The sequence below is a fragment of the Rattus rattus genome, chromosome 2 (assembly GCF_011064425.1).
Source record: "Rattus rattus isolate New Zealand chromosome 2, Rrattus_CSIRO_v1, whole genome shotgun sequence".
Lineage (NCBI taxonomy): Eukaryota > Metazoa > Chordata > Mammalia > Rodentia > Muridae > Rattus > Rattus rattus.
The window spans coordinates 195,783,294-195,798,014 of NC_046155.1; the positions used below are offsets into that span (position 1 = coordinate 195,783,294).

The 14,721-nt window shown below is 48.8% G+C and overlaps 1 protein-coding gene across 1 annotated transcript in view; it reads left to right on the top strand.

Annotated features, from left to right (window-relative positions):
* The first annotated feature begins 1,306 nt into the window (after positions 1–1,306).
* Cnksr3 (CNKSR family member 3) overlaps positions 1,307–14,721 on the top strand; it is a 91,225-nt gene continuing 77,810 nt past the window's right edge. Inside the window, exon 1 of the mRNA XM_032894769.1 lies at positions 1,307–1,899. Coding sequence (XP_032750660.1) covers positions 1,848–1,899 — 52 coding nt within the window. The 5' untranslated portion in view covers positions 1,307–1,847. The remainder of the gene's footprint in view (positions 1,900–14,721) is intronic.

A 14,721-nucleotide genomic window follows, 5' to 3' on the forward strand; every position in this document is an offset into this window, starting at 1 on the left:
AAAGATGGTTAAGGAAAGACAGGTGTCAAAGATCATTTCTTTAAAAGAGGGCAAATACCAGGAATCTTCTCAAAGTCTTTGTCAAGTTTCTGGGTTGGGTAATTAATTACTTTTGTTTTAAAAAAAATCGCTATTTTTGGTACTTGTATGTCTTTGTTGCATAGACAAATTGCACAGGAGGGCTAAGACAGTTTGTACACTATACACCCAGAACGCTGACTGTACAACAGAGATCTGGGTACTAGTGGCGAGTCTCACGTGTAATAAAGAACACCTATCCTAACAGAGCAAATAGGAACGCAGTGTTTAGAACAGGGGAGGCAACTGCAGGCATTTACTGAATGAATAAACACTCCCTTACTCCAGAAGCTGAGCAGTTGGAAGAGGAAGAACAGAACCAGATCAATATACCCAAATACCAAGCAGCCTCTTCCTTGGATAGGGTTAATAGTAGCCAAGGGGAAGATGGGAATCAATAACTATAATTGAAAGAAGACTCACTAGGGGCCAGAAGAGTGTCTGCTTGTGTGTGGGAGGGAAAGCAAGGAGGGCAGGAGGGAGGTAAACACAGGTTATAGGGTTTTCCCCAGACCGGTGCCCTGTTTCCAAATTGAGGCTTGCAGTACAGAAAGGGTTTTCCTTCTCTTGTCAGAGACTGAAACTGGATAAGGTTCTGTTTTTTCTTTCTTTTCTTTTTGGCTCACTGACAAATTTCGCCTTAGGGTTAATGACTAATCTGAATCGAGCATTAGGTCATTTTGAAAATATGACTATTGCATTAAAACACAACTCGAAGAGCTGCGGTTCTAGTGTTATTAGAGCGAAGAGTTGATACAATGTAGCGGCCTTGAGAGCAGTGGTATACCGCCATCTTTTTGTCCAAAGCACAACTGGCCTACTTTAGGAAACTTAAAAGACCCCTGAATGGCTAAATGAGATTGCGACTTGAAGCTTTTAAAACAAGAACGTACACATCTCCAACCACGAAAAAAAGAAAAAAAACTGTTTACAGGATTCAGATGGTTCGGCTGCCACTAAACTGGGACCTCTTGGGAGCCAAGCGGCTCTCCAGGACTCCAGCAGCAGCTACAGCTCACTCCTTGAAAAGGAAAAGTAGAGCCGGGGAGTCCCAAGCTGGGATGCAGAAGGACAAGCAATTGGAGTCCGCGTCATCGCGGCCCCGCCCCTCCCACGTGTTGCTCCCACTCGGCTCCGCCCCTCCCACGTGTTGCTCCCACTCGGCTCCGCCCCCTCCCACGTGTTGCTCCCGCTCCGCCCCGCCCCCGCTCTTATTCCGGGAGCAGCGAGCGGAGCAGAAACTTTGCTACCCGAGCGCGCAGGCTCCGCGTTTTTCCCCTCCCGAGCGGCCCGCGACGGTGGCGCAGGAGGTGGGACCCGCTGGCGGGAAGGCTCGAGGCACCGGCGCACGCGGAGTGAGAACCTCGGGAGCGGACACCGCTCGCAGGGGCTGCGGAGGGCGAGCCGACCTAGAAGTTCCCGGCCAGGAGAGTTCCACGCCTGAGCAGCCCCGGGCCTGGGGTCTGAGGTTGCAACCTTACGCCCGCTGCTGCGGTGGTCACGGAGAAGCAGCTGTATCCGAGAGCGGCGTGGGGGAGAACTGCAGCTGGACGGCGGTAGCTGCGGGGAGCAGCCGTACCGGACATAGCTGTCCCGTACGTAGGGACCCAGGGCCGCACTCCCCTCGCTGAGCCGCTGCGCGATGGCTGGCTGACTGCGGCCATGCAGGCTTGAGCGGACGCCCGGGACACGCAAGGGACAACTGCGGGCGCAAGTTTCAGGACTCCGCCGTCGACTCCCCAGCCCAGCGGGCAGAGAAGTATCTTACCATGGAGCCCGTGACCAAGTGGAGCCCCAAACAAGTGGTGGACTGGACTAGAGGTGAGCGGGCCGTAGAGGACCCCGGCGTCCTGCAGCCGGGGAGATGGGGCGGGCCAAGAGTTGGGCACTGGGGTGCTCGGCCCCTCCTGCCGGCGACAAAGCAAACTTCTGCGGAGCGGCTTGTGCGCCCCTTTCTGGTGCGCCTGCTCCGATCGTTTTCTTTTCGTGGGGGTGCGCGTTGTGTGCAGTCGACGGGACACCCATATTTAAGCCAGGGAGTTATAGGATGGGAAGATCGTCTGGGAATGTGGGACTAGGGATTTGGCGCCAGGGCACTCTCTGCTCTGTTCGGGTACGGTGCCGGAGACTTCTGCCTGTCGTCAAACGCAGAGGCACAAGGCGTCTTTGTGTGGGTGACTGCCCCTGGATCTAGTAAAGGTTGCGGGCCAGAAGCAATCCGCGGGCGTGACCCGGCAGATGAGCAGGTAGACGAAGACTCCTGCGGCCAGCCCAGCCTGTTTGTTTGGGTTGGAGAGGGCGAACTGGCTTTCGCGCCTGTGAGAACCTTAGCGCCAGGACTCCCGCAGAGGCAGGGACTCAGCTCTGAAGGTGCCAGGACCCCCAAGGGCGCAGCATTTTGAGGCCAGTTAAGCACCGAGAGGGAGCTGAGGGTCTTGAATACAGTCCGGTTCTGTACAGTGCTTGGGAAGAGGAAACCAGTGGGTGCTGGGCGGTGCAGCAGGAGTGGAAGTGTCCCTGTTACTTTATCTTGTCTCTCATGATTGCTAGGGACAGTTGCCAGAGGTACTCAACTCTCTTTGTCCTCACCCTTTCGTGAAATCAACCACTGGAGTCTCAGGGGTCCCACTTCCTCACTTCAACATCTGTTTCAAGTTATCCAGACCCCCCTGGGTCCCCCCACTTGGCTCCCCCCTCCCCGTTGGTCTTCCAGGTGAAGAATAAGTCACAGGAGTTGTAGTGTGCTTCACAGTTGGCTAACTGCTCTGTCTTTGTCCATCTCCGCAGATGTGAAGTAGGTGATGCCGGTGTGTTCAGGTCATCTTTCAGACTGCCCTACCCATGGCTGTGGCACAATGGAAACCCCATCCTGTCATTTCTCAAGCCAGAGTCATATATAGGTCACTGGAAGGGGCTGTCCCAGCAGTGAAGTGTCTGGTGTATGTCCCATTATCCCTGGCTTCTCTGGAGGAAAACACAGAATACTGTCTTAGGAAGTAGTTTTTCCATTGGCCAGACTTTCCAGGACTCCCAAAAGTAAAGCCATGGTGAAAAGAGTGAAGACATTGGCCCTGGTGACACTGGCTGGGTGAGCAGTAAACCACACGGTTAGCAGCAGTAGACGAGTTATTTTAAGCCCATTCCCTTAACTTGAGTGTAACTTGTACTGAAGACAGTACCAGGTGCTCCGGCTAGCTTGCTGAGATGAAGCAGATAGATGGCATGTGTGACTGTACCACCACCATTGAGGGGTCCTCAGAGCCTGCCGAGCCAGTAGCTACATTCCCTCTCAAGTCCTTGACCTGTGGCTAATCATAATTGCCAGGTACTGTGTATGCAATGCCCAGGGTGTTTGAAGACTTGGTGTGAAGGAGTAGAAAATATTAACAATTTTCATACTTATTGCAATACGAGATGGTATTTTGAATAAAATTTACTACTAAAATGAGTTCCAGCCATTTACTTTTTATTTTCTTAATTACGGCCTCTAGAGTTTGTGGTAACATGGCTCAGGCTTGTGGCCCACGTTCTCTCTCTGTTGTATGGTACTGTTCTAGTCTCATGAAGAGGTGACAGAGGATCATGCTGGCTTTCCTGTGGCTCTGCCAGACTTGATAAGGTAACAGAAAAGTGGTAACAGGCACATAGGAGATAGGCAGACAGGCAGACCTCAGATAGACAGACCTCTCTCTTCCCTTTGTTTTTCCCTTCATCTTCTCTTAGATGGGAGGAAAATGTTAATTCTCATCCTATTATTATTATTGACTTAAAAGGAAGAAATGTTGTTAAATATTGGCCTTACGGCTTGGTTGAGGTTGCTTTCATCTAGAAAAACTTTTGTGCTGCCCTGAAGGAGAGCAGCCTGGCCCTGAGTGGCTCAGGACCCTGGATGCTCACTCTTTTTAGGTTACATATCTGTGGTGGCACTTGGTAGCATCCTAGGAAGACCTGGATATTTCGTGTTAGAATCTTCAAATAAACAAGCAAACAAACAAGCAAACGAAGGGTGGGAATACTTGCTGAACTCTTGAATGGCAAGAGGCCATGTTCTCCCAGATTACATGATCTATTAAGTGAAGGTTCCTTGCTATCATGTTGCACAGGTATTGACCTTGTGATAAATAAACAGTTGGTGTTGTTTGCTCAACAGGTTGTTTTTAGCTGTCTCGCTAGTCAGGCCCTGCTCTTTCTTTATGACTGCATCCCCCAGGAAAAGCAGCTTGTCATGTAGATAGATGTTGCCCCTCTTGCTCTTCTGTGGCTGTGGCAGTTAGGAGCACTGTCAAAAGCACCAACTGTAATCAGCTACAACAACAGCGTGTGCGCTTGTGTAAATATCACAAGAGTCATGCTAAGAAAGAATGCACTGTGCTGGATAAACACACCCATCTGGCTTTTACTATTAACTTTTGGCTACATCGTTGCCAGCTTTACCATGATATGAATAGATGTCTAGTAAATATTGACGGTCTCAGGCGCAGGGCTGGGTATCAGGTAAGCATCGGCTCATGTAATGGATACTATCACCTTTGAGGCAGGAGCTGCCATTTCACTCGCCACTTGGGGAAACCGAGGCACAGAGATGAAAAACTTGTGACACCCAGCCACTTGGTGAACAGTATTTGAACGAAGTGCTTAGATGCTGTTTTATACATTTTCCCAGAATTTCCTTCCCAGGGCAATGCAGACAACATACCAAGACTCTTCAGCACACTTAGGAGTGGGCCTGCACTGTTCTCATGATGTAATTTATTAATACCCTGTGTTGGTGAAAGAGCGCCATCAGCCTACAAGTATTTTATGCTACATGGTCTCTGTGTGTCAGAAAGAATATATGAGATGAATGCCTACTTCATGGTACCTGTCCAGCCAAACAACTTGGCTAATGGTGTCTTTCTTCCTCCCCTCCCCCTCCCCCTTCCCCCCCTCATCTTCTTTTTTTTTTGCAAATTTTATAGCATGTAGAGGCAGCCCCACAACAGAAAACCAGTGGGTTAGGCAACTGTGAGTTTTAGTTTTCTCTTGTATAAGAGTGAGGTTGGGCAGCCCACGGGCTTCTGCCATCCTGGCCTCATGTGGTATATATGCGGTATATATGTGCGGTATATATATGCGGTGTATATGCGGTGTATATGCGGTATAGTGTGTGCTGTGGTACCTCAGCGTGGATGGCTGTGCTGTCCCAGGTTCTTCCTGTGTCATGCCGGAAGAACAGGCTTAATGTCAAACCCAGTGACAGCCCAGACTCCTACTCTTTAGAGGTTCCCTGTGAAGGGCTGGAGGGGCTTAGTGGTTAAGAGCACTGGCTGCCCTTCCAGAGGACCCAGGTTCAATCTCAGCACCCACATGGCAGCTCATGATTATCTGTAACTCTAGTTCCAGGGGATCTGATACCTCACACGTGTAGGCCAAACAATAATGCACATTAAAAAATAGTTCCCTGTGAAACCAAGTCCAGTCTCTCTAGGCTGGAGAGGAAGCTGACTGCCTTTTGTGTTTATGTGTGGTGCTGGGAATTGAACCTAGGGCCTCACCAGTGGTAGGCAAGTGCTCTCCCACTGTGCCAGACTTTCAGTACCCAGTTTGGGAACATTGTAGCGATAAAAAGTTGGAATGCGGTGGTTAGGAAGGAAGGGAGTCCAGATCATTGATAGGCAGTGTGAGTGGATATCACGTGGCACTGAACATGGAATATAACCTACAGCCATAGATGTACTCCAAGTAGGGCATGAGTCAGTTTCCTACTTACAGACCAGCTCTGCTGCTATATTTTCATTTCTCTCGAGTATCCTCAGCTCAGAACCTTAAAATAGACGAGGTCTTTGTCTCAAAGCTTGGTTTAAACACTAGTTTTGTAATCCGCTTCTGCCCACAGTTATGTTTCTGCTTTCACACTATTGAGCAATGTGGTCAAGAAGGGAGATGCTGCTTTGCCCAGCGTTCCTGTCCTTCCCTTGGCTATGATCATCGAGAACTGGCAGCTCCTGGTCAGGGTGGTACTGAGTGAGCACACTGGGACACTTTTCCTGTCAGAACCCTCCTACCTGCTAGCCCTTGCTAGCTGGCCTCAGCCACTGTCTCCCCGCCATCAGACAGTGAAGGGGGCTCTTCCCTTCCAAGGCTGAGAGGGAAGGTGGGTGGCACTGGGGGCATTTGCTTGTCCACCACTCTTTCCCGGAATGCCTGAGCATGCAGCATATGGGCAACCTTAAAGGGTCTCACTGTGTGCTCATGGAAGGGCTTCACACTGTAGGTCAACTGGAGTGTGATATCTCACACTGTTGGGCACTGTCATTTCTCCCAACAGCAGCATATGGGGGCCAGGGTTTTGCCCAGTTGAGGGCCCAGTCCAGTTGAGGGTGTACCTGTTCTTTTAGCCTCTGTGGTCACTAGAATGGGGAGCTGTAGGCTCATCATTTTACCCTACGTCCAGAAACTTCTTTCTGAATATACATCTCCCTCTGTGGTTCTCTGATTTCCTGGGCTCCAGCATTAAAGTCTTCTTAATCACCATATTGGAAAAACATTAAATGGAGCATTTATTGTGTGGCACTCTGTTCCAAGAGCTTGCTTTAGACACCCTTCTTTGAATCCTCAGAAAACCCAACCAAGCATCAAGGTAGGTACCATTGTTAGCTCATATTAAAGAAACGGAGGCAGGAAGAAGGTTTGCTCAGGGTCATGGGTTTACAAGCAGGGTGTGCTTTGAAGCCTCCTTCTTCATCTCCGTGATGCCTCTCGCCAGCCAGAGGAGCTGAGTGGCGGGGAGCGTGGGCTCGGTTGGCTTCCCGGTTTGTCTCTGACTGTGTGATCTTATGCAAGTGCTCCATAAATTGCTATACCATGTTTTTATTGCTTCCTTCTCTTCATCCTGTAGCTTCAGGTCACGAACTGTTTGGTGAGCAGTGAGGTCTCCTGTGGTGGATTCTGACCATGCAGGAGAGACTTCTCTGCCGGTTGCCAACGGGTCAGAGTTGCGGCAGCTCTTACAGCCTATCAGGAGGGTTCTAGATTAGATGGTGATGCGTGCCCCTTGTGAATATGGCGAACAATTGGTCTGCCTTCCTCTCTTCCTCTGTGTGTGTATGTGAGTGTGTGCACGTTCGTGTGGACATAGGATCAGAAGTCAGCCTCTGATGTCATTCCTCAGGTGCTCTCTGACTTGTGTTTTGAGACAAGATCTCTTACCAGTACCTGGGGCTCATGTATCAGCTGGGCTGCCTGAGCAACTGGCCCCAGAGACCTCCCGGCTCAGCCTCCCTAGTTTGGTTTTACAAGTGCACACCCTGATGCCTGGTTTTTTCACTTGGCTTTTGGGGCTCAAGCTTGGCTTATCATGTTTGATTGGCAAGCACTTTCACCCAGTTGAGCCACTTCCCAGGCTCCTTGGCCCCTGCTTTAATAGCAACTCAACTTATAGCTAGCATAACATTAAAATGGCCCTCCTATCTCTACCCACACCCACCTGACATCTGGTCCATGAACCCTGCTGTTGACGTCTGGGTTTTCCAGGCCTACCATGTCAGAATTTTAACCAGATCACATGCCCTTTACAGTTAGAGGAACCCTCTTGTAGCACATCGCTGAGAACATGTTTTTAAGCTTAGCTGGGAGGCCCTGCCCCTGTCCTTGGGGGTTGCTGGTCTTCACACAAGCCCTGTGCCTAAGTTCTGAGTACTCACTCTTCGTCTGAGGATGCTTGACTTGGCCATGCATTAAGGGAAAAGCACCTTAAGGCCTCTGTTAATAAGCATCACCTAGCAACAGCACAGGTACCTCTCAGCGAAGTCCCGGAGCCTCTGTGATTCTCTCTCCTCCGGGACTTCTGGAATGCTCGTGACAACCTTGGATTTTGTTTGTTTGTGTGTTTGTTTATTTATTTATGGTTGTTGTTTAAGATGAGGTGCTGTGAGGGGCGGTGTTCACCGTGGCTGAAGATTATTTTCATGCGACTCAGCAGTACTTAGGACAAAGTGGGCCTTTGGCCAGTCGTATCTTCTACACTGACGTAGAGCCGACCCCTTGTAGCTGACTTTGAGATTTGTGTGTTTGTGTCTTGTTGGAGGGAAGAGATGTCGAAAGTCATCTCTGGAATAAATAACCAGAACAGTTTTCAAAATTTAGAAGTCCGTGTTGTTCTGAGCTTAGCTGCCCTGGGTTTTGTATCGTTGGAGAGGGGGCAAGGGCACTCCTTCCAGTGCAGCCTCAGTCTTCAGAGACTCCCTTGTTAAGCTCACCTCAGAGGGCAGAACTGTGAGCCTTCCCTAGCATGGCTGTGCCTCCTCTTCCTGTGCTCATCACAGCTGTGAGCTTTGTGGTCTCGCCTCCCTTTTCTCTCTTTCTCTCTCATTTCTGCTTTCTCTGGAGGTTTACCCCTGGGTTAGCCGTTTTCTGGGCTTGCATGAGGAAGTGTTTTATTTACATGAGCTCTGCAGAGTCCTTGGTTCCTTTCTTCCACCATCTTCACAGGCCTTTCACACACATCTCTGCGGGTTCTGAGTTGAGGCTTTGCAAGTTAGATGAGCCGTCCTAGATCTGGAGGCCGGCGTCTGCCTTGACAGGCTTTGGCTCCTCTGCCAGTCCTCTGGGACTGAGTGTCCGATTCCTTCTAGCCAGCACAGTGGGAAGAAAGGTGCGACTTCAGGGAGCTGCCCATGGCCTTTGCTCTGGCCACAGCTCCCTTAGAATCCTTGATATTAGGAGCTTCACATTCTAGGAGTTGGGACTTAGTGAAGTCTTGATTTTGCTCTGCTTTGTCAGATGGAATAAACCATTTCTCCTCTGGCTTTCTTAACTGTGCGTGTTTTATTTTATTTTGTCTTATTTTTTTAGTGGTGGGAATCAATCTTGAGCCACAGGCATGCTTAGATACTGAGCTACATTCCCCAAACTAATTTTATTTTTATGTTGAAGGCCACCCTCCTTGTCTGAGTGATATGGTCAGCACACGCGGCTGGTAGCATCGCACACATCTGTACTCAGGTGTTTAACTTTCTTAAACAATACTCGTGGCTGCTACGGGCTTACTTGGTGCTCCAGCTGCCTCGTGAAGTGTACACTACGCCTCGGGAGAGAAGGTTGGGCAAGTTGAGGGACTGGAGATGCAGAGACTTTGAAGGGGAGAATCAGACTCAAATTCTGCGTCTGACACACAGATGTTGGAAAGCTTTGTCACATGATTTTGCCAAGCTCCTCTGTATAGTTAGCTGTCCCATCTCAGAAAAGGGGCAGATCGTAAGCAACGCCTAGGGTTTTAGTTAGAATGAAAAGATACGGTCCAGGGAGAACACTTAGCATGATATGAGGTATATAAATATCCACACACTTACTACTTACTAATTCATAACGCTTCACAGTGAATGAATGGCATATAGTGGATGATTTTTATTTAGATATTAAATCCCCCTGTGGCTGACTGTCACCTCCCCCATGTCTCATAATCATTTGTAACAGGACAGCCTGCTTTTTATTTATTTATCTATTTTTATTGGTGAACAGGAGGCAAGTGAAGTAGACTTATCAGCTGTTTTCTGCCCTCTGCTGTTCCCGGTCACTTCCCTTTCCTTTCTTGAGAGGATTCCTTACATCCTCTGGGAAGAATGGGATACGAACAGGTGGGGTGGCTTCTTGTTTGGAAACCGTTCAGTGGCAGCTCTTACCGGGGTGATGGTCTACGGTGTGGTAGGAAGATGTGCTTCAAATTAACTTAACAAATGGGACCCCACCTCTGTCTGCACGAGTTTGATTCTAGGATGCCTGGATATTAACGGGTCTGGAGGCTCATTCTCATGTAAAAACATGGTGTTTGCATGGCACCTACATGGGTCCTCCCCTTGTGTTTTCAATGGCCCTTAGACTATTTATAATATACAATGTAATGGATATGTGAATCATTTTGAAACTATATTGCTTGATGATGATGATGATGATGATGATGATGATGATGATGAAGTGTATATATATTTGACACAGATAAAAGTTTTCCTCTCACAGTGATTCGTCGTGGGTCGCTTCAGTTTGCTGAAGGGGAGCCCATGGCTATGGAGCTATGGTGATTCACGAGGAAGTATGGAGTTCCAGGTGGTGCTCTGGGTCAGGCTTCGGCTGCTCTTAGCTGGATGAATGTGACGTGAGAGACAAGCACCACTCCACAGGTGAAGGAGAAGACATCCGTGCTAAGTGTGGAGCAGAGCAGAGGTGTGGGGGAGACCGGACAGCTGGTGAGGGCTCCCTTGGATGCTGTGCTCACGGAAGCCTTTCGGAAAAGGTGTCACACAGACGTCAGTGAGAGGAAGGAACTGGCTGTGGACAGAATAGGGAGAGGACCATCATGTGCGAGAGCAGTTTGTGCCAGGGCCCTGTGGAGCGGGTGAGCTCGCTGGGGGGAGGGGAGGGTTGAGGAAAGGAAGGGTGGTGGGCTTGCGAAGAGGAAGAATGACACTGTGGCAGGTGGAGTGGGAGAGGGGCCTTGAGAGAGAGGTCAGGCCATGTGGTTTTGTGTACATCGTGGACAGGTACCAGAAAACTTTGTCCTTGGGATGAAAAGCAGGGCCGTCTGTGGCCTTGTCTGAGGTGGCTCCTGAAAGATGACTCTGGCTTCTTGCCATAGCAGTGAACTTGGAATACAGCTGCTTGTGTTGTCGTATTCTGGGGACGATGTTTTAGACTGTGATGTGGGTCATGCTGGACTCTGAACTCAAGTTTAAGCCAATCCATCCATCTCTTTAAATCTCAGTGCTTTGAACACCACATTTGAAATTGGGGTGCCTGTCAAGTTCTTTCTCTCCTACAGGGTTAGATGCATCCTTCCCCCCCCCCCGCCCCCCCTTGTCCTGATTCCTCTCTCTCCACGTGAGCTGGCCATTCCAGCTTTGTCTCATTGCCTTCACATGCTCTGGTCACGTCATTGTTCTTTTCTGGCGCATTCTGCACCAGCTCCAGTGTCTGAACTTGCGCATTCCTCTTTGAATAGAGTTTCTGTGAAAAGTGCGCTTAGCCTGGTTCATTTTCTTTGACATCAAATGTCTAACTGAACAGTTTCTAACCTGTGCCCAGGAGGGCAGATGCAGATGTGTTTACTGGGACAAAGCAGCCCTTTAAGTTGCAGATCAATAGACGGAGAAATTAGAATGCTTTGCCTTTGAAAACTTTGAAAATACTTGAGTACAGGAACTCGCAGACCTGACTGAAGATATTTTGCCCAGACGATGGACTGTCCTAATTTTTACTCTAGAAAACAGAGCCATTTTAGGCTGAATAGATGGTATTTTGGGAAATCCTCAGCAAGCAAGGAGTTGAGCACATTTTTATAAACATGTAATATCTCACTTCTCAATAGGCAAGCAGGGAGGGAACTGAAAGCAAGTTCCCTTTTAGACCCAGTTTCTTGGTCGCCTTGAGTCGAGAAGACCGGCACTCTCCTGATGGAAAACCCCTGTGTTATCTATCGAAAGGAGGCAATATGGTCACCTGAGTCATGTTTTCCTGAGGAAAGGGTTGCAGTGAAAGGAAGCAATCTATTTCCTGTTTTAAGGGGTTTGCCGTACAGGGAAAGTTAATGCTTTTTAGGTTGGCGCGCGTGTGTATGTGTGTGTGTGTGTGTGTGTGTGTGTGTTTGTGTGTGTGTGTGTGTGTGTGTGTGTGTGTTTCCAACTGAGAGAGAATGTGTACTTCCAACTTAAGTATGTAATAATTGAACAATCTTGTGTTTTCTCCGATTTGTTTGGGGAGGGGTATGTGTGCATGTGTTTGTGCACCAGCGTTTTACTGAGTGTGTGAGTGCGTGTGAGTGTGTGTGTGTGTGTGTGTGTGTGTGTGTGTGTGTGTGTGTGTAGGTCAGATGATAATGGCAGGCACTGCTCCTCGCATTTATCTACCTTGCTGTTTATCTATCTACCTACCTACCTACCTACCTACCTACCTCCCGTCTGCCCGCCCGCCAGGGAATCTGTGGTCCTCCCTGTCTGCTTGCTGCTGCAGCTACAAGGGGATCTCACCGTGCCTGGCTGTTTGTGTTTTTACTGTAGGTTGCAGGTCCTTAAGCTTGTGAGGGGAGCACTTTACTGACTGAGCCATCACCCGAGCTCCTCAGGTAATTTCAGGTCACAGTGTCAACAGGAGAGTCTGGAGCATGCCTGTGGGAGCATGATGTATGTGGCAGAGGAGTTTGAGCAGGGAGTGTTGGGAGAAGCTGCTCCCCAGCACTCGCTGGAGCTGTCAGCACCATCTTGACATGGATTCCGACAGGAGCCTGTCACTAACTGTGAACAGACGATCATATGTGAGCAGCATTTCCGAAGAGCTCTGTCTATACCCTGAAGCTTAAAACGGTTAAATGAGCATCAAAAGCATACCTCCTTTTCTCCACTAGCAAGATGCCTAACGACATAGGGGATAAGGAGGCTTAAACCGAGAGCTAGCACTCAATCAGCCTGAAGCACTTTATACAAAGGCGACAGTAAAGACAAACCTCTCTGTGGAGAAAAAAGTCTTTATTCTTGTTTGTATCCGAACAGGAAACCATGCCTGGTGCCTGTAGATATATGATCATTGTCTTTTTTTTTTTTAATTCACTTTACATCTTGATTGAAGCCCCCATCCCTTCCTTCCTCCCAGTCCCTCTCCCTCCCCCAGTTTTTCCTCCCCCACCTCTTCTCCCTCCCCTCCCCATTGTCTCCTGAGTGAGTGGATGAAGAAACCTTTCCCTAGCCAGGCACCTGTGCACCCTCCCAGTATCTAAACCCCACTGTCCTGGAAACAGCTTCTTAGATCAGCATCACCTGGGGGTGTGTCGCATGTCAGGCCCCCAAACTGCATCTTCAGGTGATTCTGGTGTGGGCTGATAAGTCCAGAAACATTTCAGTCCATCCCTCTTCAGAGGGGCCAAGCAGGAATGAATGGCACTAGGCAGTCCCTCTGCATAATTCCTGCTGACAAGGTGTCTTTAGGTTGAGTGGTTAGGAAGGAGAACTCTAGCAGGGGCGGTTTTTGATGTGCCTAAGTATGTGGGTCACTGGGCCCGAGTTCCTAAGTGCTCTTTCTACGGGTGTGCAGGGGCCAGGTAAGGCTTTCGTCTCAGCGGATGCCCGGCTGGCAGCTCTGTCCCATGTCCAGTCTGCACCCATTGGTTGTGATTCTGCGTTGCTCCATGGGGGAACCTAGGACATGGGGGGGGGGTTTATAGGCCTGCTGCTTCCTTCTCCTAGGTAGAAGTACAGATGTGTAAGACAACACTTAAGTTATTTACTTATTTAGTTTTTTTTTTAAGTGGTGCTTAGGATGGAAGCCTGGACCTCGTGCATTCTTTTTTTTTTGGTTCTTTTTTTCGGAGCTGGGGATCGAACCCAGGGCCTTGCGCTTCCTAGGCAAGTGCTCTACCACTGAGCTAAATCCCCAACCTCTTTTTTTTTTTTTTTTTTTTTTGGTTCTTTTTTTTCGGGGCTTGGGGCTGAACCCAGGGCCTTGCGCTTCCTAGGCAAGCGCTCTACCACTGAGCTAAATCCCCAACCCCGACCTCGTGCATTCTTGTCAAGTAAATGGCCACTGAGGCGCAGCTTCAGGCCCTTCCTGAGAAAGGGCTCACTGTTATGTGTAGGTCAGGCTGACTAGGGCGTGCTGCCATGCCAGACCCAAGAAGCTCTTTTATCTCAGTTTAGACCCAGATCAGTTAGATGCTGCGGGAGTCAAGAGGGCCACACCGAAGTGAGCCCCGGAGACTGGGTCATGCATGAGCTTTGCGCCAAGAGTCTCAAACTCAGATACTGTAGGGTGAGGTGCAATGTTAGAAATGGAGCTGGGGTCTTAGACAGCATGGCACGGTGGAGACTGTAGCAAACCAGGCACAACACACGTTCTTCAGTTTCTTCTGATTACGGACCTGAACCTCCGAGTCTTTAGACTTCTGTTTTATGTTGTTTCAAAAGAAAACAGCTGGAAATCTGTGTGTGGTTGGTATTTCCCAATGTTAAGAAAACTGTTGGTGTTTTTGTTTTGTTTTTGTTTTTGAGTAAACTGGCTTCCTATGCAGTAATTCTTTGGTTAATTGCCTCTTTTTTTCACCTGCAGCCCACCCTGGTGTACCCATTTCCAATACTTCTAAGATGCAACATTTGCATGCCAGTATTGATAAGATGGATACCCTTGCCTGGGTGGACCCAGAGGACCTCTGGGTAGCTGTTACTCAGTGAAGATACGGGCCCTGGGCTTTCTTGGTTCAATTTATCTCCAGAATCCTGGATATGCAGTCGTGGCCCCCAGCAGGAGCTGTTTCTATCTGTATTTTGAAATTTTAGGTGACACTTAAATTGTATTATATTTCTAAGCTTAGGGGCAACTAAATGGGGTCGTTATTGGGTTATTAAATCACCAATTGTCTTAAAGTCCTTTTTTTCCCTTACAGTGCTCTGAATCGGCAAACAGAACCAGGAAAGACCGATCCCAGTATTAAAAACAAAATTGGAGTACCACTCCTCCATATAAAAATTTTGAGACTACTCTCAACAAATTTTGAATCATTTTAATTTTTCAGTTTGATCTGTAAATGTATAGATAATGGACAGGCTGAGTGTATATGTGGGGGCTGGAGAGATGGCACTGACTGCTCTTCCATAGGTCCTGAGTTCAATTCCCAGCATCCACATGGTG